Source organism: Pangasianodon hypophthalmus, chromosome 27 (assembly GCF_027358585.1).
Source record: "Pangasianodon hypophthalmus isolate fPanHyp1 chromosome 27, fPanHyp1.pri, whole genome shotgun sequence".
NCBI classification, from domain to species: Eukaryota; Metazoa; Chordata; class Actinopteri; order Siluriformes; family Pangasiidae; genus Pangasianodon; species Pangasianodon hypophthalmus.
Window position 1 is genome coordinate 16911293 of NC_069736.1, and position 25696 is coordinate 16936988.

At 37.9% G+C, this 25696-nt stretch overlaps 2 protein-coding genes across 3 annotated transcripts; one reads left to right on the top strand and one right to left on the bottom strand.

Moving 5' to 3' along the window:
* Positions 1-1721: 1721 nt before the first annotated feature.
* Positions 1722-8226, bottom strand: LOC113531477 (uncharacterized). The gene is made up of 4 exons (XM_053230663.1): positions 8083-8226; positions 5866-5967; positions 5506-5753; positions 1722-3712 (listed from the first exon to the last, which is right to left on the bottom strand). The coding sequence occupies exons 1-4, from the start codon at positions 8224-8226 to the stop codon at positions 3322-3324; spliced, it is 885 nt and encodes a 294-aa protein (XP_053086638.1). The 3' UTR covers positions 1722-3321.
* A 12760-nt stretch (positions 8227-20986) lies between these two features.
* Positions 20987-25086, top strand: epd (ependymin). 2 transcript variants are annotated; one of them, XM_026921801.3, is made up of 6 exons: positions 20987-21130; positions 21315-21349; positions 22408-22542; positions 23259-23460; positions 23681-23768; positions 24750-25086. In XM_026921801.3, the coding sequence occupies exons 1-6, from the start codon at positions 21049-21051 to the stop codon at positions 24871-24873; spliced, it is 666 nt and encodes a 221-aa protein (XP_026777602.1). In that variant the 5' UTR covers positions 20987-21048; the 3' UTR covers positions 24874-25086. The 2 variants fall into 2 exon arrangements, with proteins under 2 accessions (XP_026777602.1, XP_026777603.1); XM_026921802.3 differs by having other exon boundaries at positions 20988-21130; positions 23684-23768.
* Positions 25087-25696: the final 610 nt, after the last annotated feature.

A 25696-nucleotide genomic window follows, 5' to 3' on the forward strand; every position in this document is an offset into this window, starting at 1 on the left:
TTTCCTTTCTCTTTGCTTGCTGGCACTGGAAGCGAGATCACAATGCAGGTCTAAAATACGATATACAGTTAGAGGCTGAGTGCATTTTAATGTGTAGATTGCAGGAGGTTCACAAATTCATCCACCCATTTTGCAGTGTCAGCATGTGTCATGAAAGACGATGACTGCATCTCTATCACCTACGCTGAAAGGTGAGGCAAATCGAGCTGTAAAAAACACTGACATTGCTACAGGTTTCCACCAACTGACCAGAAACAACTGCAAGAGAGTTGTAGGAAGGTAAGAATGAGCCAAAGCGAACCAGTCTTGATGTAAGTGTAATTACTCAGGAGGGCTACAACACTGGTCACAAATTCAAGTCAAGCTATCAGTCATACAGTCTTAATACAAATAATAACACGTTTACCTCAGCTGCTAACTGCAGAGCAAACAAAGACATCTAGCTAAATCTATACACATATTTGCACTCAGAAGGAAAGAGCTGAACATGAGAAACATTTCTAAAAAAAAAAAACAAAAAAAAACTGAACAAACAAGAATAACCTTTCATACAAGTGAAGTCTTAAAAGAAGCCATTTGTAAGAATTCTTGAGTAATCTCCAAATAAATTCCAAAAATGCCCAAAGTGTGCTTGTCAGAGTTTATTCAGTGAAACAAGAGTTTTATGATGTATTTATGAAAAGCAAAAGATTGAACACTTCTTTTCTTTGGTAGAAGCCTCTGAGGCTCTTTTTCTTTTCCCTTTTCATTTTCCCAGGAATGAAAGCACAAATCCACAGTGTTTTCCAACTCGTCAGCAAGTGCTGATTGGTCATTTTTTGAGAGAAGGGGTGGCTGTTGCCACAGGCATATGATTTTTCATCATAGTGGATTTCATTGCAGATTTGTTTATTTTCCACAGATTTCAGCATTATTTAAAGCTGCTGTAACTCATATTAGCACTTCTTGTTAATTTTTGCTAGACTTGCAACATCTTCCATCTAAAACCTTCTCCAAACTCCATCCATGGCCGATGCCTTTTTTTAACCTCATTTTCTCCTAATTTGTTTTTTTGCCAATTGTCAACCACAAGCTAAATCTCTCCTGTGACACAACCGGGAGGATGATTGTTAGCAAATGCTTCTTCAGCGACACTGCTGTTAATTCTGCATCTAAGGGCAGCATAACACACTTGGAGGAGAGCGCTAGCCGACCCTCTTCCACATACATGAGCTCACAGAAGCTCATGGTTGGTTAATGTCACTCTGATTGACAGGGGAGAGTTTTGCTCTCAACACGGCTGGCTGTGGCATCATTATAGGGATTCAAACCCACAATCTCACGACAATAGGGTCAAAGTTATTCTGTTGTGCACTAACCCATGTCTTTGGAAGCAAGTGTGTTATGATTTTGACATGCAGTTTGCACAATGGCAAACAGGAAGCTATAAATTTCCCTTACTTGTTAGCTATTTTAGCCTTGTTGCTCCATTGCAAATCTAAAGAAATGACTGTAGTGTTTTTCTTTAGCTGACTGACTACATCTGGGATAAGAAGAAAATTAAGTAACAATTATTTTTTTGGTCAAAGCTCACAAAATATCAAGTAATTTTGATTAGACCTTGAGCTCTGAAAATGCAGGCTTTTAAGATGTTATTTCTGATTTAATTTTGCATAACTCCACACCCAACCTCTGTATACATGTATTTACAAACACACAAACACACACTTTTGAATGCTCAGTATTTTTATTTGTGTAACAGAACACATCTGCAGTATTGATTAGACTATATAACACTCAACTGTAAAATGTATAAAATACTCTGAAACACTGAATTGGCAATAATCAATGAAAAAAAACATTTATAACTTAAATAAATAAATAAATAGTAATCCAATAAATAAGTGCATGAGAGCGGAAAGTACGGGGGGAGAGGGAGGGTAAAACCATCAATCATGCTGTCGTGCGATTGGCTGGCTCTTGAATGAAGGAGGAAGTATGGGTTTGTTTGGGAAATACCATAGTGGAAACCTTCTATCAGATTCTAAAGTGATACTGTACTTGGTGGAAATGGTGAATGACTGCACAACAAAAACGACCTCAAATCACAGCTTAAAATGATAATTATGCACTGTATTTAAACCTGTGCATTGGTTCAATACAGCCCAGCTATAAACTTTTAGCTAAGCAGTTATGCCTTTACATAAAGGATGGTTAAAAAAGTGCAACATGTACTTGGTCCCTTTGTCAATTCACAGTGGATAGGAAATAAATAACAATCAGTAGCTTCAGTAAGAAATGCCATGATTCATTTCCAAGCCCTTGCTCCACTACACTACTCCAAAAGTCCATAAATCTACATCTGCTGAAAAATCCAAGAATGTTTTTGAAGGAGAAGGCCACAAACAGTGGCGTGGCCAGGAAATAATTTGATAAGAGTGATGAGTTCTTTTAGTAGAGCAACATCCTGAAGAACAAAAGGTTGTTTGACATTCAGGCGGTTGAATATTTAGGAATCGTAATGATGTCTTTTTAATTGTAATGATTAGTTGATGTTTTGAACAATTACTGCGCAACACATTACATGACACGAACATAATCATCTGCGCTGTATGGTTGTTATGTAACCCAGCCAGGAATAAGCATTTGGCAGTGTCAGAAAAAAAATTAGGGGGATTCAAACCTGAAACCCCCTCCTACGCCTCGTAAAAATACGATTTTTTAAAAAATGTTAAAATGTCAAGTACAACTTCAGATGGCTGTGACGTATTATGGAATGTTGTTCCATTTAAAACACTCTTGAATGGTGAGCAGGTAAATCTTGTATGCCCAATATGAACATACCTTAGATTAGATCTATTAGAGATCTTGCAGCTGCCTCAGTTCCATCACTATTACTCAATCAAGGACAAAATGAAATGAAATTTCACTGACAGTGAAAAAAAAAGCCCAATCTGTTCTCATTTTACAGAAAAAGGGAGGGGTTCAGCTTATTTCTGGCCCAGAAAAATGTAAACAGAGGCCTGAAATAAAGAAAATAGGGAGAAGCACTGCATAGCAGTATTTTGAATCACATTCTTTCTAAGGGATCTCCAAAATTACAGTTATTACAGTTTAAAAAATTACATACCGCAGCTTTAAATTGGAAAACAAACACAGAGTGAGAAAATACTATAGAAATTAAACTTTAAAAAATATAAATATTGTTGCAAAAATAAATAAACACTAATTGAGGTGCATAGGTCCTCGTCTTAGCTGCATTGGAATGTGCTCCAGTGTACAGGGTTAAACACTTGGTTTCACTTGGTTTCACTTGGTTTCATTCAGGCGCTGGTTTCCATGTCAGTATTTAGCCCGCAGCAGCGTATAATCCCGCACTAGCCTGCTTAGGTAGCGCTCGAGGTCACGGAGGATGACGTAGCCCTCGAGAACGGACATCCACTGAGAAGAGACAGCCTTAGGAGTGTTCTCCTGCACCGTGCCCGGGGAAGGCTCACCCTTTCTGGGCTGAGTGACTGACGGGACAGCCGTGGTACGGAGAGTGGAGGACAGAATCAGATCCAGAGCAGAAAGAGTGGAGCCAGGCGGAGAGACGGTCGAGGTTGAGGTCGAGGTCGAGGGTACACTCGGCCTGGAGGTTGAAGAAGAAGTGGTGGTGGTTGAAGGAGGTGTGTGTGTGTAGTCATCCTTCTTTAATGTGTTTATGCTGAGTAGCTGTGAAGAAAGAGCGAAAGACAGGCAATATTATTATTAGACGCAGGTTAAAATACAAAATATAGCTTATTTATTTACAACCAAAAGCCGTTCATATGATCAGCACAATGGAGAGTGGAGGGATTTACAAAACACCAATCTTTCTTTTTTTTAACCACCTGACCATTCAGTTCTTTTCAAAAATGATTTTTCCAGTTTATTAAGAGGCTGAGCCAAACACATACTGTTATATGTTGGCAATGCCGTGTTCACTATGATTCCACTTAGAGTAAAAGTAATAAATGGGTCAGTTTGGCCCGAACACGATGTTAAGGTGAAACTCAGCGGAGTAGACACATGTGACCTAGAGCCACGGATCTCAAAGTGGGGTCCGCTACGTATATCCAGGGGTCGCAAAGTGGATTTGTTAAATCACATGACGGTGGATAGAAATTAGTCAACTAGATTAGTATCAAGATTTTTACAGTTAGTATTTAGTTATCAAATGAAAGGTGTTCATCTAAAACAAATATAAATAATGTTAAAGAATTGAATCGATCGTAAGGGGACCCTTGGAAATTCTGTTACTTTTTGGATGCAAAAAAAGTTGGAGAGCCCCTGAGCTAGAGGGTTGCAAGTGTTTTTATGGTCTACAAAAATCATCAGCAGTTTCCGTACAAGTGTTTCACAACTTTTCTGGTCAGCAAAAGCCAACTCTAGGAACTAGCGAACTGAGAAGTATGCACTCCAGGATAATGACTAATGATTGTGCCACAAAACTGTCTGGGATATTAACAGTATCCTCCGATGTGTCAGTATATTACTGATAAAGGATTGGCCATGACTAGAATGACACTGCAATAACATCCCCAAACAGCTTCTGTCTTTTTTACGGTATTGAGTAACATGTATATCGGAACAACAGAATATCAGAAATCGTTGGCGAATACCACTAGAGTACGTAAGGCTCATCTTCTAAATATGGTCATTACAGGCTCATTGAAACATAATATGTGTTAGTATGTGCACAATCCTACCTTTATGTCAAATATTTAAAACTGAAAATACAAGGTGATGTCACCTAGTCATGGAGAGACTGGAACATGCTTTGGCTGTGTCTTATTTAAATAAAAAAATATATTATTTCATCTTAATTTTACTGTTGAGCCAATTTTTTTCCACTACAACGCACAGTCTCTGTATTCATATTAACACAGGTGGCATGATTTTTTTTTTTTTTTTTGCCCCATTTTCAATGAGAATATGGGAAAGTCTCCTGAAAACTACAGAATTAAACAGTCTTGATGAGAAGAGCCCCAGAAGTTCCCATGGACTTTTGTCACATGGTTGCTCGAGCTCTCCCCTGTTTTGCAACGAGGCTTTAATGAAAGTAGCCTGGCTATGTGATGATTACTCATCATTTTCAGCAGCTGTACAAGAGACAGAGTGGGGGAAAAAAGCCGAAACTACGTTGAGGAAGACGTTCTTTATCTGTGCGCGAACAAGAAGAGCTCATTTTCACAGCACTTGACTCATAAATGACTCATTTATCACATTATATTTTTGAGAATATCAGAAAATGGTGTGAACGTTTTCAGACTTCTGGTCTTTATGGCATCACACACTCCAGTTGTGGTCACACACAAATGAGTCACTCCTTCAAACTAATCCAAAATAAAGACCCTAAGCAAACAGCTGTCAATATTCTCCCTTCTCAATAAGCCCGAATTTATCTCTGGAGCACAAATGCTTCTCAGTGGAACGTAGAGATCCTAACAATATATCTAAGCATTCCTATGAGAATATCAGTTTATCTTCATATGGAGTAGTAACGGATAGCAGGGCTGGATTTTGTGTGTACATACCTGAGAGTTGACTTGTCTCATGAGGTCCCGGAGGTCCAGCTGGATTCCCAGAATGCTCTGGGACAAGGACTGACATGGTCTTCCTCGCCTGTTTCTCTTCTTCATCTCTTTCCCTTCAGATCGACCACTATTCCCCTGCAGTTTCTGACGCTGACTCTCCAGGTGAGTCCAGAATGATTGAAGGTCATGAGAAGCACGGTACAAGCGCTCAGTGTCCTACACACACACACACACAATGTTAAGAGTAAAACCTTGTGCCATAGCAAGTTATAATACACATACAGTTTAGTGCAGACTCTCTCTCACACACACACACACACACACTCACCTCCATTTGCAGCCAGGTCCGATAGTTAATGGTGACTGTTGGTAGTGTTTTTAATACGATCCTCTTGTCATCAAAGTTCGTATCACCAAACTGTTCTTCTTTCTGCCAAAAAAAAAAAATGTCATTAACACTTTATAAAAGTCAAACTAGTAGTAGTAGAGAAATCTACACTACCATACGGCTCTATCGAATAATTATTCCAGCTCAGGTATTAAATGGTGTGTCAAGGACATTGTTCAAAAACCCATACCACCATATATATATATATGTATACACACTATTTCAAAATGTACACCACAGCACAAGAAGTATCACGAAGTTTCAAAACCCAGTACTGCCATGTATAGGGTTCGACAAATAAATGTCAAATAAAGTATGGCAAGGATAAGCACGCAGATGTTAGTATTAAATTCAATTTTGTTAATGTTAAGGCAAAGTTCTACAAAAAAAAAAACAAAAGCAAAAAACACAGACTGCTCACACATACAGTAGCAAATAATTACTAATATTATATTTTATATTATATTTAAAGAAATAAATATGCAAAACAGACCAATAATTAAAAAACTAATATTGTATCTTATATTTATTTTATTTACTAAAAGAGATATGCAAAATACTACACCACTGTACTAGACAGAATGTGAAAGTGGTGCTGGACATGCTGGAACTGAGTGATTTTAGTGCTCCACGGAACACGTGGGATCCAACAGTGTAATAGTGAAACAGTGAGCGTGCTGAAACAGTGAGCGTGCTGAAACAGTGAGAGTACTGAAACAGTGAGAGTACTGAAACAGTGAGCGTACTGAAACAGTGAGCGTGCTGAAAGAGTGAGAGTACTGAAACAGTGAGAGTACTGAAACAGTGAGCGTGCTAAAACAGTGAGAGTACTGAAACAGTGAGAGTACTGAAACAGTGAGCGTACTGAAACAGTGAGCGTACTGAAACAGTGAGAGTACTGAAACAGTGAGAGTACTGAAACAGTGAGAGTACTGAAACAGTGATTGTACTGAAACAGTGAGCGTACTGAAACAGTGAGAGTACTGAAACAGTGAGCGTACTGAAACAGTGAGCATGCTGAAACAGTGAGCGTGCTGAAACAGTGAGAGTACTGAAACAGTGATTGTACTGAAACAGTGAGCGTACTGAAACAGTGAGAGTACTGAAACAGTGAGCGTACTGAAACAGTGAGCGTGCTGAAACAGTGAGCGTACTGAAACAGTGAGAGTACTGAAACAGTGAGCGTGCTGAAACAGTGAGCGTGCTGAAACAGTGAGCGTGCTGAAACAGTGAGAGTACTGAAACAGTGAGCGTACTGAAACAGTGAGCATGCTGAAACAGTGAGAGTGCTGAAACAGTGAGCGTGCTGAAACAGTGAGCGTGCTGAAACAGTGAGAGTGCTGAAACAGTGAGCGTGCTGAAACAGTGAGAGTACTGAAACAGTGAGCGTGCTGAAACAGTGAGCGTGCTGAAACAGTGAGCGTGCTGAAACAGTGAGCGTACTGAAACAGTGAGAGTACTGAAACAGTGAGAGTGCTGAAACAGTGAGCGTGCTGAAACAGTGAGCGTGCTGAAACAGTGAGCGTACTGAAACAGTGATTGTACTGAAACAGTGAGCGTACTGAAACAGTGAGCGTGCTGAAACAGTGAGAGTACTGAAACAGTGAGCGTACTGAAACAGTGAGCGTGCTGAAACAGTGAGCGTGCTGAAACAGTGAGAGTGCTGAAACAGTGAGCGTGCTGAAACAGTGAGCGTGCTGAAACAGTGAGCGTGCTGAAACAGTGAGCGTGCTGAAACAGTGAGAGTACTGAAACAGTGATTGTACTGAAACAGTGAGCGTACTGAAACAGTGAGCGTGCTGAAACAGTGAGAGTACTGAAACAGTGAGCGTACTGAAACAGTGAGAGTACTGAAACAGTGAGCGTGCTGAAACAGTGAGCGTGCTGAAACAGTGATTGTACTGAAACAGTGAGCGTGCTGAAACAGTGAGCGTGCTAAAACAGTGAGCGTGCTGAAACAGTGAGCGTGCTGAAACAGTGAGCGTGCTGAAAGAGTGATTGTACTGAAACAGTGAGCATGCTGAAACAGTGAGAGTACTGAAACTGAGTGCAGTGAAACAGCGAGAGTACTGAAACAGTGAGCATGCTGAAAGAGTGAGCGTGCTGAAACAGTGATTGTACTGAAACAGTGATGGAGGTCTAGTTCTGGTCACTTACGTATCTGAGAAGAAGCTGCTGAACACGGGAGCGGACAGCGCGGGTCAGGCTGAGGGACTTAGAGAAACTACTAGGAGAAGAGCAGCACCTCTCATACACTGCTGTTAAGAGCCAGATCCACAGAGCTGTTCTGCACCATGCCATCTAACACACACACACACACACACACACACACACACACATACATACACACATACACAAAAAATAATTAAGTTAATAAGGAATGTTCAATGTTATCCGCATAGGCCCATCCTAACCCTAACCCCTATGGATATACACACTCAGTGGGCAGTATCAGGTCCACAGAACCGCGCACACACACACACACACACACACACAGAGTACAGCACTGCTAATCTAGTCCTTTTCTAGTAATGCATGGCAAAGTGATAAACATAAAGCGAGCATAAATAATCTACAGTATCTAAATATGGCTTTTAAAAATAAAGTATATATTTTCCATTTTAGATTATATAAAGTAAATAATAATACATAATAAAGCTATTCCTCACTCTATAAACTCTGCAAGTGAACCAACAATTTTGAAGAAGGTAAAAAGGAAAATTGTAATGATGATATTAAATATTTGGCATTTTTTTCTTCTTCTTTGGAAAAATTACTGATCTTCTAATGCCAAATAATACAATCTTGAAAAAAGAATGAATAATAATAATAAGAATAAGAATAAGAATAATAATGATAAAATGATATTATCACAACATCTTTAGTTGTAAAAAATTTCTAGGTCCACTGTGCAACTACAGTAAAAAAAGTAATTAAAAAAAAAAGCTTATATAAACAGTAATGCCCAGAGGTTTACCCTGATATAATCTTAATCTGCTGAAAACTAAAAACTATTAAAAACAATAGCAAAGGATTGAATAATGAATCCTATTAACTAGATTACTGTGTGATGGTGCACCCACAGGTGGTGGAGCTCAGCATCACACACACACACACACACACACACACAAACTCACCTTTGAGAGCCTTGGATTACGGAATGTGTCCTGTGTAGTCTGCACTGATTGCTGGGTGTTTGAGTGTGTGTGAGTGTGTGTGAGTGTGTGTGAGTGTGTGTGAGTAGAGAAGTGTGAGTATATATACGCAGTGTTGTGGGGCTTTCCGATGAATCATCATGTAATAGTAACTGTGAGTTGAGAATGAAAGCTCATTTATCATATTATTATATTATTATTATTATTATTATCAATAATAATACTTAATTATAAAGTAATTATAGAATCATCTATTATTATTATCATTGTTATAAAAATAATAACTATGTTATCATACAGTAATACTTTATAACAATTTTTTTATTTAGCCAATGTTCCTTTGTTAGTTAGTTATTAACTCAGGTTTGTTTAGTTTGCTCTGTGTATGTGTGATTTACTCTCATTATTATTACTTACACATTTATATTTACATATATTTATGTTGTTGTAGTTATAATAATACTTTATAACACTAATTCTTTTATTTAGCCAACATTCATTAGTTAGTTATAAATATCAATATATTATTATTATTATTTACATACATACATGCATACATATATATATATATATATATATATATATATATATTGTTGTTGTTATAATAATACTTTATAACACAAAAATTATTTATAATTTTTGTTTTTTTTTGTTTAACCAATGTTCGTTCATTCGTTAGTTATTATTATTATTAGTAGTAGTAGTTGTAGTTGTAGTAATATTTTTTATTATTTTTTCATAGAATGGTTGGTTGCAATGCTGCGTATGTGTGTGTTGTGTGAGGATATAAATTTAAAATTTATGACTTTATCCCTAATGAGCAAGCCAGAGGTGACGGTGGGAAGGAAAAACTCCCTGAGACCTGAGAAGACATGAGGAAGAAACCTTGAGAGGAACCAGACTCAGAAGAGAAGACATCCTCATCTGGGTGACCCCAGAATTACATCTACTGTATATACATACATATTATATATATATATATATATATATATATATATATATATATGTGTGTGTGTGTGTGTGTGTGTGTGTGTGTGTGTGTGTTTTCCTTTGTTAGTTAGTTATAAATATCAGTATATTATTATGATGATGATGATGATGATTATTATTAATATTATTATTAACACTGGTTTATTTAGTTTGCTTTGCTTAGCTGGATAAAGCAATTTTTTTTTCATAAAATGGTTGGTTGCAATGCTGCGTGTGTGTGTTTGTGTGTGTGTATGCGTGCGTTTCACTCTCAGTCCTAGGTCACGTGACAGTTGGTGGAAGCCCTTATGTCATAGGGAAAGTGTTAAAAGGGAACTCCTCATCATGATACTGTACACCCCCCCCCCCCCCCCCCTTACCTTCTTCCTTCATATTTTCCTTAAACTTTTCATTTCTGTTCATTGCTTCATTTCATTTCATGTTACTTCGTTTCATTTCATTCGGTCCATTGCTGTTTTGTTCTTGCTGTGTTGCATAAAGAAACATGAAAGAATGCATTTGCAGAATATTAGACCATAGTTTCTCCTCTGCACTTCCTCAGCTAATGAGGTATTTCCATTCAAAACAAAACCACAGCTTTTTTCTACACTTCCCGGAAACTGTATTTGATCCCTTAACAATTCCATTTTATTTATTATTTTTTTAAAAATATATATATTTTAGTACTCAAGAATCAACTTCCATTACATTTCACAACATTAAATGTATCTATAAATTATTCAGAAGTATGGTTTGTCGCTCTTTAGTTAATTTAAAATTGTAATTGTTAGCAAACTGCCGTGGTATAAGAGGAATAATACACTTCAGGGTGTGCTTTTATTGGAAAACGATCAACTTTGTTATGTGCTATCAGTAACTCCGCTTCAGCACACCTTACTGTTATTGATTATTTTCCTATAACAGCACACCCTCAAGTCTTTTATTCCTCACTGATTAGCTCTCTCAGTATCTTAATGGTATCTGGTTGACTGATTAATTCTATCTGGTGAATTTTCTAGATACCCAATATTAAGAAGAACTTCATCATTGCCAACCACCCAGTAATTTTTCAGGTATTTTAAAGATTGTGTCAACATTTAGTAAGAAAACAGCTGGATCCTCAGAAAACTGCATCTCAGCAAGAATGGAAATCACATCTGTTCCTTCGAAATCTTTGCACACCTGGACAATCCCATAATGTGTACATTCCTAGAATACAAAACCTGAAGTGGTGATGTGGTGGTGTGGTTAAGGGTTTGAATCATGAAGCATACATGTAGTAATACAGGCTACATTCTTCAATATATAAACTTAAAATAAATGACCACTGCCCCTTTTCAATATGAAAGAGAATTTTTTAAAAAAAATCTATGGTTTGTTCTAGGTATTGTTTGATTTTTATCTTTTAACACATAAAAAAAAAAATCACTGGATTTCAGTAACCATGCTTTTAAATATCCTTCAACAAAAATATGTCAGTGTGTCCCAAAGACACTTTTGAGTGTGTGTATGTTTTTTTTAAATTAAACTTTTGACTCTTGGCAGCTATGTTATACATTATATTATATATTATGAATTTGTGCTTAGAGACTGCATACACAATAAAGCATTGGGGTGAAGAAAATTAAGTGGAAATTTAAGAATTATGAATTAGTGCTTAAGAAAAAATAATCCACCACACCTTTACAGTAAACAAGTGGAAAATGAAATGTATAGAAAAATAAATGGATAAATACACCTTACACATTCTCAGAAAGTGATTAATCCTGGTGAGGGTCGTGGTGGATCCGGAGTCTATCCCAGCAACACTCGCTGTGAGGCAGGAAAACACTCTGCATGGGGCACCAGATTCCAGATTCTTTCTCGATTTGAAAGATTCGAGAGTTTATATTATTTCAGATAGTACTGCGTTTGTCTGCACCATTTAATATTTATTCTCAAAATGGTTTCCACCTTTTCAAAAGAATTATATATGCTATCCAGTCTGTACACTGGTCATAGTATTACTCATTTTATAAAATAAAAATGAAGACAGGCCCAATAATCTTGTATGTTTCTTTTTGCCAAGTAATTTTTTACTTTTTTAGTATTTTAATGATTTCAAACAATATTAATACTGAATTTTGGAGAAGAGTTTTTCTCTGCTCTGACGCTCCTGTTTTCACTCACCGGGTCACATGAGACATGTACTGAACAAGGGAAAAATAATAAAACTGTAAATATGCAGTGTTCCTGGGATTGATGGTGAGAATCAGTGTGTTACTGAGTACTGCTTTTTAGGTAAACTCTGTAACTGGAAGTGAAAGGTGTGGTGGAGTTGACAGTTTAGCCCAGCCACCTGAGGGGAAGTGGGAACCCAAAGTTAAACTAAAGTAGATTAACCAGAATGTGCTGATGTTGATGTTGCTAATAGACAATGAGTATGAAATCATTTAACAATCACTGGCACTGATATCTGGAATATTTTATTTGAATGGTTGTTTAGGGAGTTGACACCTTTCATTAATTATCGTTTCATTATTCATCTTGCATGCAAGCATGTAAACTTAGATGTACCCAGAGGTAACTTGTACGGTACAATGTGACACCAAATCTTGTTGCAGTTTCATGACCAGGAGCTTTATGCATTTTTCTAAGAAAAGAGAACAAAAATGGCTGATTTAAAACGCAACATCAACTTTGCAGAGGAAATTGGCCTTCAAGAGGATTAAACAAGGTCAGGAAAGTAAAAGTCTGCTGCTGAAATGCAAACACAGCTAAATACTACTAGACAGTGAAGCATGGGGGTGGTAGCATCATGTTCTTGATTTCTTGATTGCTTTTTGGTAGACTAATTCTGGTTACCTAGTCACTGATTAAAAAAAACTTTTTTTAACAATTTAAAATTCTTTGTCTTCATCATAAATATACAATAACACATTCAAATAAATCTTGCAAAGAGTTTGCTTTTTTTTAGCTTCAAAGCTAAAGTGAGCATCTGAAGGATATAAGTGGTATTCTTAATCATTTGGGTTTAACGATTAAGCATTTCTTAATCGTTAAGAAATGCTTATGCAGCTAATTAGTGAATAAAATTGAGAGTTAACAGAGAGGATGTGGATGCAAATTTAAGGAAAACCACCTTTCCAGATTCGCCCTGGAGATTCCCATCAGAATGAGTAGGTCTCCCTGCATTTCTTTTAATCTCACTTTTTCTGGGACTCTCTGATGCTAAAGCTGTTTTGGTTTTTGTTTTGTTATTAGAGAAATCCTTTATCATATATATCAGAAATAGTGTCACATAGAGATCAACACTAAACAATGCGATTCTGCATTATTCACGCTGCAGTTATTCTGCATTACGTTAAGAGACGTCTGTGTTATATCAGTATTAGTCAATATAACGTTTATATGAATAAAATTAGCTTTGCAAGTGTACTGTATTGAGGATTACAGTTTGATGTTTGTAAACAGAACTGAAATAGATTCTGTCAACATAACACACATTCCAGTTCCTGTTTTGCTCAAATTGGATTTTTGATTTGAGCAACACTTCACACTTCTTTATTATTTGTTATACTACCCCCCCCAACCCCTTCCCCGTTTCATGAAAAAGGAGTTTTACCAAAACCTTGACATCATCCTTGTCCTCATTATCATCCACATCACGTTTAAGATTTTCCACATTCATCATACCATCACAATCCCACTATGCAGTAAGAAAAAAAACCTTCATAGAATTTTTTCAAATAAAACACGATGTTCATGTAAATCAGTTAACCTAGCTTACTGCTCTGTTATTTACCTAAGCAACTACAGTGAAAGTGAAAAGTGTGTAATTATGAAAATGAGCAATGTAAGTGTAAACCAATGGGATAAAATAGTAAATAAATATACATTCAATTAATATATGCAGTAAGTAAAGAATAAAACAAAATGATTGGTAGCCTTTCACGTAGTATTTCATATCCAATCAAACAAAAATGGAAATGGCATGGACAGAAATATCAAAACCATTAACCTAATACTTGTAGCACAACTTTTGGATACCATAACTGCGCTCGTATGTTTTCTGTAGCTCTGAATGAGGTAGGTTTCTGCACTGGTAGTTTGGCCCTCTTTTCTTGCGCAAACTAATCCAGTTCTCTCAGGTTTACTGGGTGCCTGCTCCCAACTGGGTGTTTCAGCTCTCTCCATTGGTGTTCAATAGGATTGGGATCTAAACTCATTGCAGACCACTTCAGAATGGTCCAATGTTTTCTTCTTATCCATTCTTGGGTGCTTCTTGAGCAATGCTTTGAATCAGAATCAGAATGAGCTTTTATTGCCAAATATGCTCACACACACACAAGGAATTTGACTTGGTATGAAGCTTCCAGAACACACATACCAATAAGATGGCAAGACACATAATGATAAAATTTACAAATAATAATAATATGAGAGAATATGTAACACTGTACAGTAGACACAATGGGCTTAAATGGAATAGATATATGTACAGATATAATACAGCTATGTGGAAGGTGAAGGCAATGGCAGAAGCACTAAGGATATGTGTACAGGTAGTATAGTAAAGAATGAATTTAAATTGTAGCCACAGAGAGGAAATACACTAAGAAGGACCTAGAAGTAGTTAACTGTTCATGAGGGAAATGGCTTGTTTCTGGTTGTTCTAGTGGTCAGTGCTCTGAGGCACCAGAGGGCAACAGTTCAAAGAAATTGTGGACTGGGTGCGAGGTGTCTGAAATGATTTTACCTGCCAGTTTCTTCACTCTGGATGAGTATAGGTCCTGTAGGGTGGGCAGGGGAGCACCATTTATCCTCTCAGCAGTTCGGACTGTCCGTTGAAGTTTTCTTATATCTGATTTGGTAGCTGAACCAAACCAGACAGTAATTGAGGTGCACAGGACAGACTCGATGACAGCCGAGGAGAATTGGGTCAGCAGCTCCTGTGGCAGGTTGAACTTTCTCAGTTGGTGAAGGAAATACAATCTCTGCTGGGCCTTTTTCAAGATGGAGTCTATGTGGGTCTCCCACTTCAGGTCCTGTGAGATGGTAGAACCCAGGAACCTGAAGGACTCCACAGTGGCGACAGTGCTGCCCAGGATGGTGAGTGGGGGCAGTGCCGGGGGTTCCTCCTGAAGTCCACTATCATCTCCACTGTTTTGAGCGTGTTCAGCTCCAGGTTGTTTTGACTGTACCAGACAGCCAGCTGCTCAACCTCCCTTCTGTATGCAGACTCATCACCCTCCTGGATGAGCCAGTGACTGTGGTGTCATCTGCAATCTTTGGATCACTATCCTGCTGGAGGACCCGTGCCCTCTGACACCGGGCTGTAAGTATTGCTTCAAGATCCCTTGACAGTTTTTTGACTTCAGCATGCCCTGCACATATTCAAGGTATCCAGTGTTAGAGGCAGCAATGCAACCCCAAAACATCAGAGAGCCTCCTCCATCTTTAGTTTTCTATTCTTTTTCTCCAAATATAGAGTTTACCAAAAAGCTCCCTAAAATCTGTCCAAAGCATTTAGTCAAACTCAAGTCAGGCTTTTTGTAAGAAGTAGGTTCCTTCTATCACAGAGCCCATTTTCATTCAGACAGTGACGAATGGTTTGACTTGAAACTGTTGTGCCTTGAGCTAGGAGCTGTCTTGAAGCTTTCCTAGGTCTCTATCAACCATTTGAAAAATCGTTCTCTTCAATCTTGGGTAGGTTTTCCAATTTCCCTTTCCTCTTGCGAGCATGTCCAGGGAAGTTGGCTACAGTCCCACGGGCCTTAAACTTCCAGATAATACTGGCAACAGTGGTCACAGGAATATCAGGCTCTTTGGAGATGGTCCTGTAGCCTTTATGTTGACCGTGCTCAGCTATTACCTTCTTTCTAACCTCCTCAGACAACTCTTTGCTTATCCTTTTGCTTATCCTTCTCTGCTTGCAGTTTTTTTGTTTGTTTTTATTCCATTGAAGATTTTCATGTTATTCAGGGGGAATGGTGCATTATGCGAATAAAATTCAAGGGTTCCTGTCATTAATAAATGCACACCTGCTAAAAAGAAAGCTAACATTTCTTCTGTGGCCATTTCTGATGTGCAAGTTTGCATCTTGGCTTTGGGTGTAAAAAAAAAAAAATGGAAATGTCTATATTACAAACAAGCCATGAGCTTCTCTAAGTTTCTATATACACACATTTCCTAGGATATTGCATATATATACAGTATGTATGTAGCTGTAGTATATGTAAAGTAGTAAAGGTTTACAGAGACACAGCAGAGTATGTATCTATTCTCTATACTCCTGTCTGCACCAAGTGCGATACTGTAAAGTTCGCAGTGCGATACTGTAAAGTTTATGCAATAGTACAGTAGCACTAGTGAATTCCCATACCACTAGGGATATTCTCATCTTCAAGAATGCTTACAATTGGTCATATCATAATCCTCTTCCTGGTATTCCCCTGATTGGCCCACAGACAGGCGGTGGGTGGAGCGTGAAGCGTTCGTACGGACCGTCAATTCCTGGTGAACAGCGGTGAACAAAGCGTGGGTGAGACCCATTTCCAGAATGTTCAATACTCACACACGCCCACACACACAGATAGCAATACTGTACATTCAGTGTGTATACAACATTTGCAATACTGCAATGGATAACATTTTTAAAAATTTTCACCATGCACTTTGGCATTGCATATTTAATATATTGCATTCAGTGACACACACACACACACACACACACACACACACACACACACACAGTTTCTTCACACACACACAGCCCAGAAGCAGTGGCTTCCCCTCCCCAAGTCCACTTTCTCTTCCTCTTTTTTTTCTGCCATTTCCATGAAACTTGTGATGCAATGTTTCCTCTCTCTCTCTCTCTCTCGCTCTCTCTTTCTCTCTCTCTTTCTCTTTCCCTCTCTTTCTGTCTCACCGATTCATGCATACGAACACTATGCAAAGGAACATTTCTGTTTCGTGTTGCAACGTCAGCTGTTCTTTGGCCTTCCCCTACTTTCTTTATGAACTTTTTTGCTTTTCTTTTAAGACTGCTATTTTACCGAGAAACACAACCCTTTTTCTTTACTGGGGCCATTTTTATGCAGATTTTGCACAAACATCTATCTATTTGGGAATGCTTTAATCAGCCAATCAGATTAGAAATATTCCAAAAGGAACTGATGAGAAGATTATCCTCAGTATCCTCCAGTTTTATTGCTGAACTCCTATGCTAGTATAGTGTGTCAGGATAGTGAAAAAAAAAAACTAAACTAGCATGTACACTCTTTATTTAAATAAGATAAGATAAGATAAGATAAACTTTATTAATCCCCAAAGGGAAATTCAGGATTTCAGTAACATTTCAAAATATCAGCACACAAAATCCATCTTTGTAGTTAGCTCAGTAATATTAATTTGTAAAAAAATGAGGAGATTTGAAGTTTCTCTTATGACTCCATTGGCAAATCAAATCACCCCGCATTGGGCCATGACCCTTTCTGAGCTAAACTATCCTGCATTATTCTTTAAACCATGCCTGTGCTGTTTCTTTTCCTCCACACTTTTCTTATGTTTCACTTTTTGAATCCATTCTTCTTAAACATTCAGACATAACACAAATGGTTCACAATTTTAAACAATATCACTAGAAGATCAACAGTTTGATTTTACAACCTTTTATCAACAGTTTTTGTTGGCTGTACTTGTGGTATCAGTTGATAAAAGTTATTCATCTTAAAACCTATTATTCAGTAACTAATTTGACATATAATTAGTATCTAGCTGCATATGGCCCTGCATAGTCTGTTTATGCATATTTCATTTCTCTTTCTTAAAAACGTAAAAGGCAGAATATTTATTCATGTGCTGCCTCTAGACGGTCATGTGATACAGGGGCTAAATGATGAGTTTAAAAATTAGGGTTTGCTTACTAAGAGCAGAAAGAAGTCAAGATGAATCGGCATGTCACATGGCGAAAGTCTGAAGATTTAATAACTATAATTTTAAAATTCTAATAATAATAATAATAATAATAATAATAATAATAATAATAATAAAGATCACAAGCAGAGAATAAGTATCATGTGTACGGCTTGCTAAAAAGAGCGCATGAATAGAAAAATGCTGTGATGTTTCAGCTAGTGAAAGTCAGATCCTCATTGCACACACCCTGTTGATATTTCTGTGCTATTATAACACATTTAAATTTACACTGATACACACACTTTTGGTCTTCCTGTTTTTTTCCCCTGCAATTTTGCTGATTTCTGAAACTCTTGCCTCAGAGGACATTTTTAACACATTTTCTGATGTTGCTACTGGAGAGCGATTTAAGTGCAATTAAAATAACTTTGTAATATAGATTTTTTAATTAAAACCAAAATCATACATTTGTGTACAGTTTGTGTCTGAAGACAATGTTACAGAAGATTAACCAGGAGAGTGCACAGTATCTGGAAAAGGCTGTTATCCTGGTCATACTACACGGGTACTGAGCTGAATCTGGTCGGGGGAAAACACTGAAGCGCTGCAGTTGTGCAGGATTCGAGTTGGAGAAGCCCACCATAGACTAAAACCCTGCCCCCTCCTGCGGTTATTACCTGCTTCTGATATTTTTTCTAATGGTTCTGTTTGTCAGAACATAGACAAATTAGTCATTTAAACCACAGCCACACTTAAGAATTAAATTTACGTTTATGGCATTTGGCAGATGCCCTTATCCAGAGCAGCTTACATTTATCTCATTTATACTACTAAGCAGATGAGGGTTAAGGGCCTTGCTCAGGGGCCCAGCAGTGGCAGCTTGGCAGTGCAGGGATTTGAACTGAGAACCTTCCAATCAGAAGTCCAGTATCTGATGTAAACACAACTCACAGAGCCACACGAACAGCCAGAATGATCCCATGGCCTTTTTTGTCCTTCAAGCTTCATTTCCAACCGGTCGCTCCCGCCCACATGAACGTAAGAACCTCCCATTCTCACGACTTTTTATTGAGTCCGGCAGGATCTGAGTCCCGACACACACTTCTAACCCACTGTAGGTCACACCTGAGACTGTTCAGAGAAGACATTTTGCTGTGAAATCTGTGCTTAGTCCTTCCAGACACTAAACCACTAACCACTAAAAACTACAACAAAACCCAAAATGTAGCCTATTTAATCAATTTTTTGGTCACTGCCTCGCACAAGCAGAAATTATTTTATACAGATGCCCAAATTCCCGCACTTCAAGCCCACACTTCTGGCTGTATTTCTCAGAATGACATTATTTTTATTGCTACACTGTAGTAAAAAAAAAAAAAAAGACACAACTTCTATAACAACGAAACTGTCAACCTCTGTGTGTTGAGGAATTTTTCTTTGAAAGAGATTCTGGGGGCTGTCAGTTGCAGATGAAGGCATAGCTAGCACTACAATTAGCACTGGAGCTCATAATCTATGTAGAAAGAGGACAGTTGTCTATGTCTGTTCTGTTTTGATGTCCATTTGTAAAAATAATACAATGAATAATACACTGTACGCTCGGATGCCACAGGATGCAGGAGAGTACAGAGTTCAGATAACACGAAACTCAATACTAAACATGAGATCAATGTGAAGGTGCCATACGTCTGTATGTTTAGATGGGTTTCGGGTTTCTCAGAACAAAACCATCAGACTTTGTGGTGTGAGGTAATTGCCAGTTTCTTTGTTTCAAATAAAAAAAACAGTTCCTACAACAACTGAGGAAGTTGGGTATTAATCAGACTGCTGTGAGTCATTTCTACGGGACGAAGGTGGTCAGAGTTTCGTTCAGATTTTTTCACCGTTACACCATAGAATTAACCGATAGGATGTGTACATCATAAACTGGAAGTTCTATTCTGCATAGATTCATTTTCTTTCATCGAACTGGCTTATTGAGTCAACATGCCTCTGTGGTTCATTTTTCCAAGAACTCAGCAAATCTGCAGAAATATACCCTACATACTGTATCTACAGCGAGCACGTCCCCATCGTTATCACCCTGTCCCCAGCTGCTCTCAAGTTCCCTGTTGGTGAAGAAAGCGAAGTCTGCACACACGCAGCGAAGCACAACAAACATTCCCGGTCACCTGCATCCAGAATTTAGGCCAAATGAGGTCTCTAAAGACACGACATAGTGCAACTTGAATAACATGACACAGCAATAATCAATGAGAGGTTAAAAAATAGGGTTCCTCAACCTTTCCTTGGATAGTTAAGAGTTCTTTGCCTTCTATTCAGTGTCATCTATTATAGGAAAACCTTCTGTTCTACGGTTCTCCATCAAACCTTTTATGAGATCTTCAGATGGACTTCTGTATATTAGGGACATCATATTTATTTTATAATAAAGGTAACTTTATATATATTTTATACTTAATGAATTCATCATCCATGCCATTTAAGTAGATTTTTCCAGCCAAATGTATGTGGTTTTTTTATTGTGTATGTGTCAAATGGAGTTGATCAATCAGGACAAGATAGATGTCTCTATCATATCTGTCCTCCTTTTTTATCATCCATCTTTCAGTCATCAGAAAGCCATCATGTTCCAGACTGAGAGGAATATTTCTAGAATGATGCATCAATAGTATTCAGTTCATGGAAGGGTTAAAAAGCTAATGTCTAGGAAAACATGCTGAAAAGCCCAACTCTCTCCAACAATAAGTGAACTTTTATTTATACACCTGCATCATTGTGGGTTTCTTCAGATCATTTTGCAGCAAACATCATGTTACGTGAACTAATGTCCTACTGGCACAGTGTCACCAGTTCCCCCACAGCCGAGTGAGAACCTCCAGCGTGCTGGTGGGAGGCCAGAAGAGTTTGTTTTAATAACGCCTGTTTGTTTCTATGGCCATGTCATTCTTAAGGTTCTCCTGCCTGCACAACCAGCAGGTGATTGTGTAACGTCTATCGAGGAGGCAGTGAGGGGGGGATTCTTTTGGAGATGGACTCGGTGTATAAATAACACCACTGGCTGCATCTGGACTTGAGGAGAATCTGACGAAGAGCAAAGATGCGCACCGTTGAGCTGTTCTGCGTGGCTTTCTTGTGCCTCTGCCCGATGGCCTGGGCCTCCTCCAGCCGTGAGCCGTGCCGTAAGTTCTGCTCCCTCATCATTTGTCTATTTTGCTTCATTTACTCAGTTTTACAATTTCGAGTCGTCCAGAATTAATCTACTAGAATTAGTCTGGACTGAATTCCAATTCAATCCAATTCTATCCAGACACAGTTACTGAATGTCCTCACATCACTGATGTTCATTTCCAATTTCTTTCCCAGGATCACCATCTAAGATCAGCGGCATGCTCTGTGTGGTACGTAGACGCTTTCAACACGACTCACTATTTCTTAAATTCGTGGTTCTCTAATGAATTCTAGGGACACCCAGAGGGTCAGACCAATTTTTAAAATAATATTACAATGGCAGAGAATCATCCATGATCGACCAGTAATAAAGTTTTCATAGCCGTTATATAGTTAATGTGTTATACCACAGCGGTGCTGAATTCTGACTTCTGATCGGTCAGAAGTGGAGTAATTTTCTAGAATAGCAGCTCTGACAGTAACACAGCTGCAAATCACAGGTAATAGTAGCAACTTTTATGGCCTAAAACATGTGTAATTGGTAACATGGTGACATTTTCTGTAAGCATGTGTCTCCGGTGTCAGAAGCTGAAACTTTTTTCCCGACATCTTCAGGACAGAGGAGTTTACACTTTACACTTTACACTTTCTCTGTAAAAGACAAGCACAGTTTTTTTGTCTTATTAACTTTGAGAGAGAATAAACCGAGGCTGGAGAGAGAACGACTGTTTATAGCTGCTATAACGTACATGACAACAGGAACTAACTTGTTTTGCGGACGTTTTTAAACATTAAATGTAACTATAAACCAGTGAAATGTAGAATGTATCATTCTTTAATAAATACTTCTTGGCAAATTGCTGTGGTATAAGAGGAATAAAATACTTTGGGAAACTCACTCGGGAAACTCATCACACCACACTGTTGTTGCTTATTTTCCTACAACAGCATGCACTGTTGTGTTTTATTTCTTACTTATGTTATAGTTAGAATTGTCCCATCATTTGATTTGAAAGGTTTTAATCTAAAGCTGAAGTAATGCCAGCTTGAATCTAGCTCCAATTTGATTAAAAACAAGAAAAATGCTTCTCTCGAGTGTTTATGTGTAGCTGTTTCGAATTATGTAGGTGAAAAAATAAGAAGAATCAATAATAATAATAATAATAATAATAATAATAATAATAATAATAATAAAATCTTTAATGACTAACGTGCATGTTGTGCTCATAAATCTTTAACATGTAAATGAATTTTTCAAAAAATCACAGTCTCTTTTACACACATACAGAGTTCCACCAAGGATGATACGATCGCGTGGGGGGATTTCAAGTACGATGCCACTCATAAGCACCTTCGCTTTGTGGAGGACAGCAGCAAATCAAACAAAACCTCTCATCTGGATGTGCTTATACACTTCGATGAGGTAAAGCTGTGCTTTAACACACTACATCACTCTGTCTTTATTTCCTCCCTAGTTCACGATGGAGTTTTTGAAACACACACACACACACGAGTCCCTCTTCTCAGCATTGTCACATCCCACTACACATCCACATTCCATGCCAACCTAGAATATCTGAAATGTAGTGCAAAAGCAGTGGGCTGTATAAAATAAAATAATAACATCCTTGTCCTGATTGGCTGGATAGTTGGTGCTCCATATGATTTGTATTTTTCTGAGCTTGTGATGGAGCTCAGAATAAATATACAAAAGATGTTTGGATATAAAAATCACTGATCCCACTGAACATTTCCATTGAACATTCATCAGGCTCCATCCCTGATGTGAAAAAACAACTAAAAAACATGTTCTGGGTTTTCAGTTTAGCATTTAACTAGCTTTTATTATATGCATTAATTGTACCAACATGTTACTTTTACTGTACTTTTATATTATTTTAATTGTTATACACTATTTATTATATATTTTTGTGTTATTATTTTCTTCTTTTTGTCACAGCTATTATTTGTTGCATTTATTTTTTTTCGCCCATTTCATTTTTGACTTTCTTTCTTTCTTACTGTACACTATAAAACATTTTGAGCTGGATGTTAAAGGTATAAATGGTGCGCCTTAAATAAAGTTATTATTATTATTACCCACTAGATTTAACTTTCCCCCCTCAATCTCAAACGCAGGGTGTGATGTATGAGTTGGACAGCAAGAACGAGAGCTGTAAGAAGCAGTCCCTGCCGTCTCACAAGCACCCGATGGAGGTGCCGGCCGACGCCACACACGTGGACGAGCTGTACATGGGAAGCCCTGATAAGTCTGAGCAGGGCCTCAGGGTACGCATGTGGTCCGGGAATATCTCTGACCATGACGCCCATCACTCACAGGGTCAGTATACACATCCGAGTGACCATTTCCTTTATGGCCTGGTAAAGTTGTTAACATAATCGCGATGATGTTACATCTATGTATGAATTCAATTTGAGCCTCAGTTCACATTCAGCAATCACTAGCTGCTTCAGGGATGATGATGATGATGATGATGATGATGAAATGGCTTTATTAAGTTGAAGAACTCACACGTTTCTTTTGATGCTGATTTGGTCAGCAGCCCACTACTCAATCATGACTACTTCCTGCGGGTGCATCACCGTCTCCTGCACCTACCACAGTGAGAAGAATGACCTCATCTTCAGGTAAGAGGCAGTTATACATACACTTTTGCTTTCTGCATGCAATCACTATAAACATGTATCAAAGTGTGCTTCCAGATGTACAGTATGCACACTATGCAAAGTTACTGTGTGTGCAGTTTTAAAAAGATAACGTGACCAAGCCCTCTTAACACGGCATCTCCTCTAGAACTTTCCAGCATCTGGGATTCGCTTCATGGAGGTGTCATTTAATTTTATGTAAATGGAGAAATCTGTCCAATACTGTTTTTCTTTTTACAATTTGATCTTTGTACTGGATCTTTTAAAAAAATGCATTGGTTATTGATCATCCAGCTGCTGAAACCCAGAGGTCTGATCAGTAGTGCAGCTGCAACTCACAAGTTTATATTAATGCCATTTGTATAGTAACAGCTCATTCACAGGAACATGTACAGAGGATGCTTCATGTAAATACATGGAATTGTTGATATGTGAAGATTTCTGTAAAGAACAACTGTTTATAGACATTAAATGAATGAAGTAACCATAAATAGACAACAATTTGACATGTTCTTTAATAATTAAAAAGTTGTAATCATTGGGAAATCATTGTGGTGTTAGAAGAATAAAACACAGCAGGACGTGCTGTTATAGGAAAATAATCAACTCTACTGTGTGTCCAGCCGCATCCCACCACCCCATTGTTGATTAGTGTACTGTAACAGCATGCCTCTAAGTGTTTTTTTGTCTTACATACTGTACCAGCGTGCCTGCTTTGCAGTTTTGGTCTCATTCTCAACCTGTAAAGTTCTGGCGCAAACACTGGCATTTCTCATGTCCTGTTGTTAAAAAGTGAATCTAAAAATCTCTAATACAGTTTTCATCCTAACTTTAGGCTACATTTATATGCATTAGTGAAATATATCTATAAGTATAAAGCCAGAAATGCTTGTGTGGCTAATAAAGATTGAAGGCTGATGATCCTATTTTATATCCTTAATTATTCTGTTTGTTCCTCCTCAGTTTCTTCAACGTAGAGACGGAGATTGACGACATGCAAGTGTTTAACCCTCCTGATTACTGTGAAAGCATGGCTATAGAGGAGGCGTCTGATGATCATAGCTTCTTTGACCTGTTCCATGACTGAATCAACGAATCGATCAACACACAGGATTACGGCATAACACGAATTTAAAAAAAAACCTTCAAAAAACTGTATCCACTTTTTCTCTTTCTTCTAAACAAATCTGACACTCTCTAGTATGATCACCATCTCTGTTCTGAGTAACAGTACTGTTTTGTCCTTTTTGTGACTGTTCCTTTGTTTCTCATGAAGTCAATAAATGCTGAGTAATTCATACTGAAGAAAAAAAACTGATGAGTCTTTTATAATACATTAAATGGGTCCTTTAAGAAATGAACAATTTCCCATTTAGATTCATACTCATTTCAAAGGTACATGATCATCCAAGACATATTTTGCTTCTTTACTGTTGCACTGAAGCTAGTAAGCTAACGTATAGTGCTTTGCATACTGTAAGTATTCCACTCACTCACTGCTTTAACTTTTCCACATTTTGTAGTGTTACATCCTGGAACTCATTAATTCATTTAAATACATTACTTTAAAATGAAAGTGTCACTAAGTGGTACTAGAGGAGGTCAACCACCAAAAGTCATTGCCTGGGTAAAAAGGCTAATATTCAGAGAACCAACCAAGAATAGCCAACTGTAATGCTCTAAATGAGGCTACCACCACCATGCTTCACTGTGAGGATCATATGCTTAGGGTGAGGAGTAGTGTCGGGTTTCTGCCAAGCATAGAGCGATTTTGGTAATTTTTGCCTCCATATGTTTGCTAAACCTTCCTATTTCTTTCTTTCTTTTTTTTTGGTTGGGGTTGATGTGGGGGACGACGACTTATTTTTCACCACACTTTCATATAGATCTCTCCAGCTCCTTCAGGGATA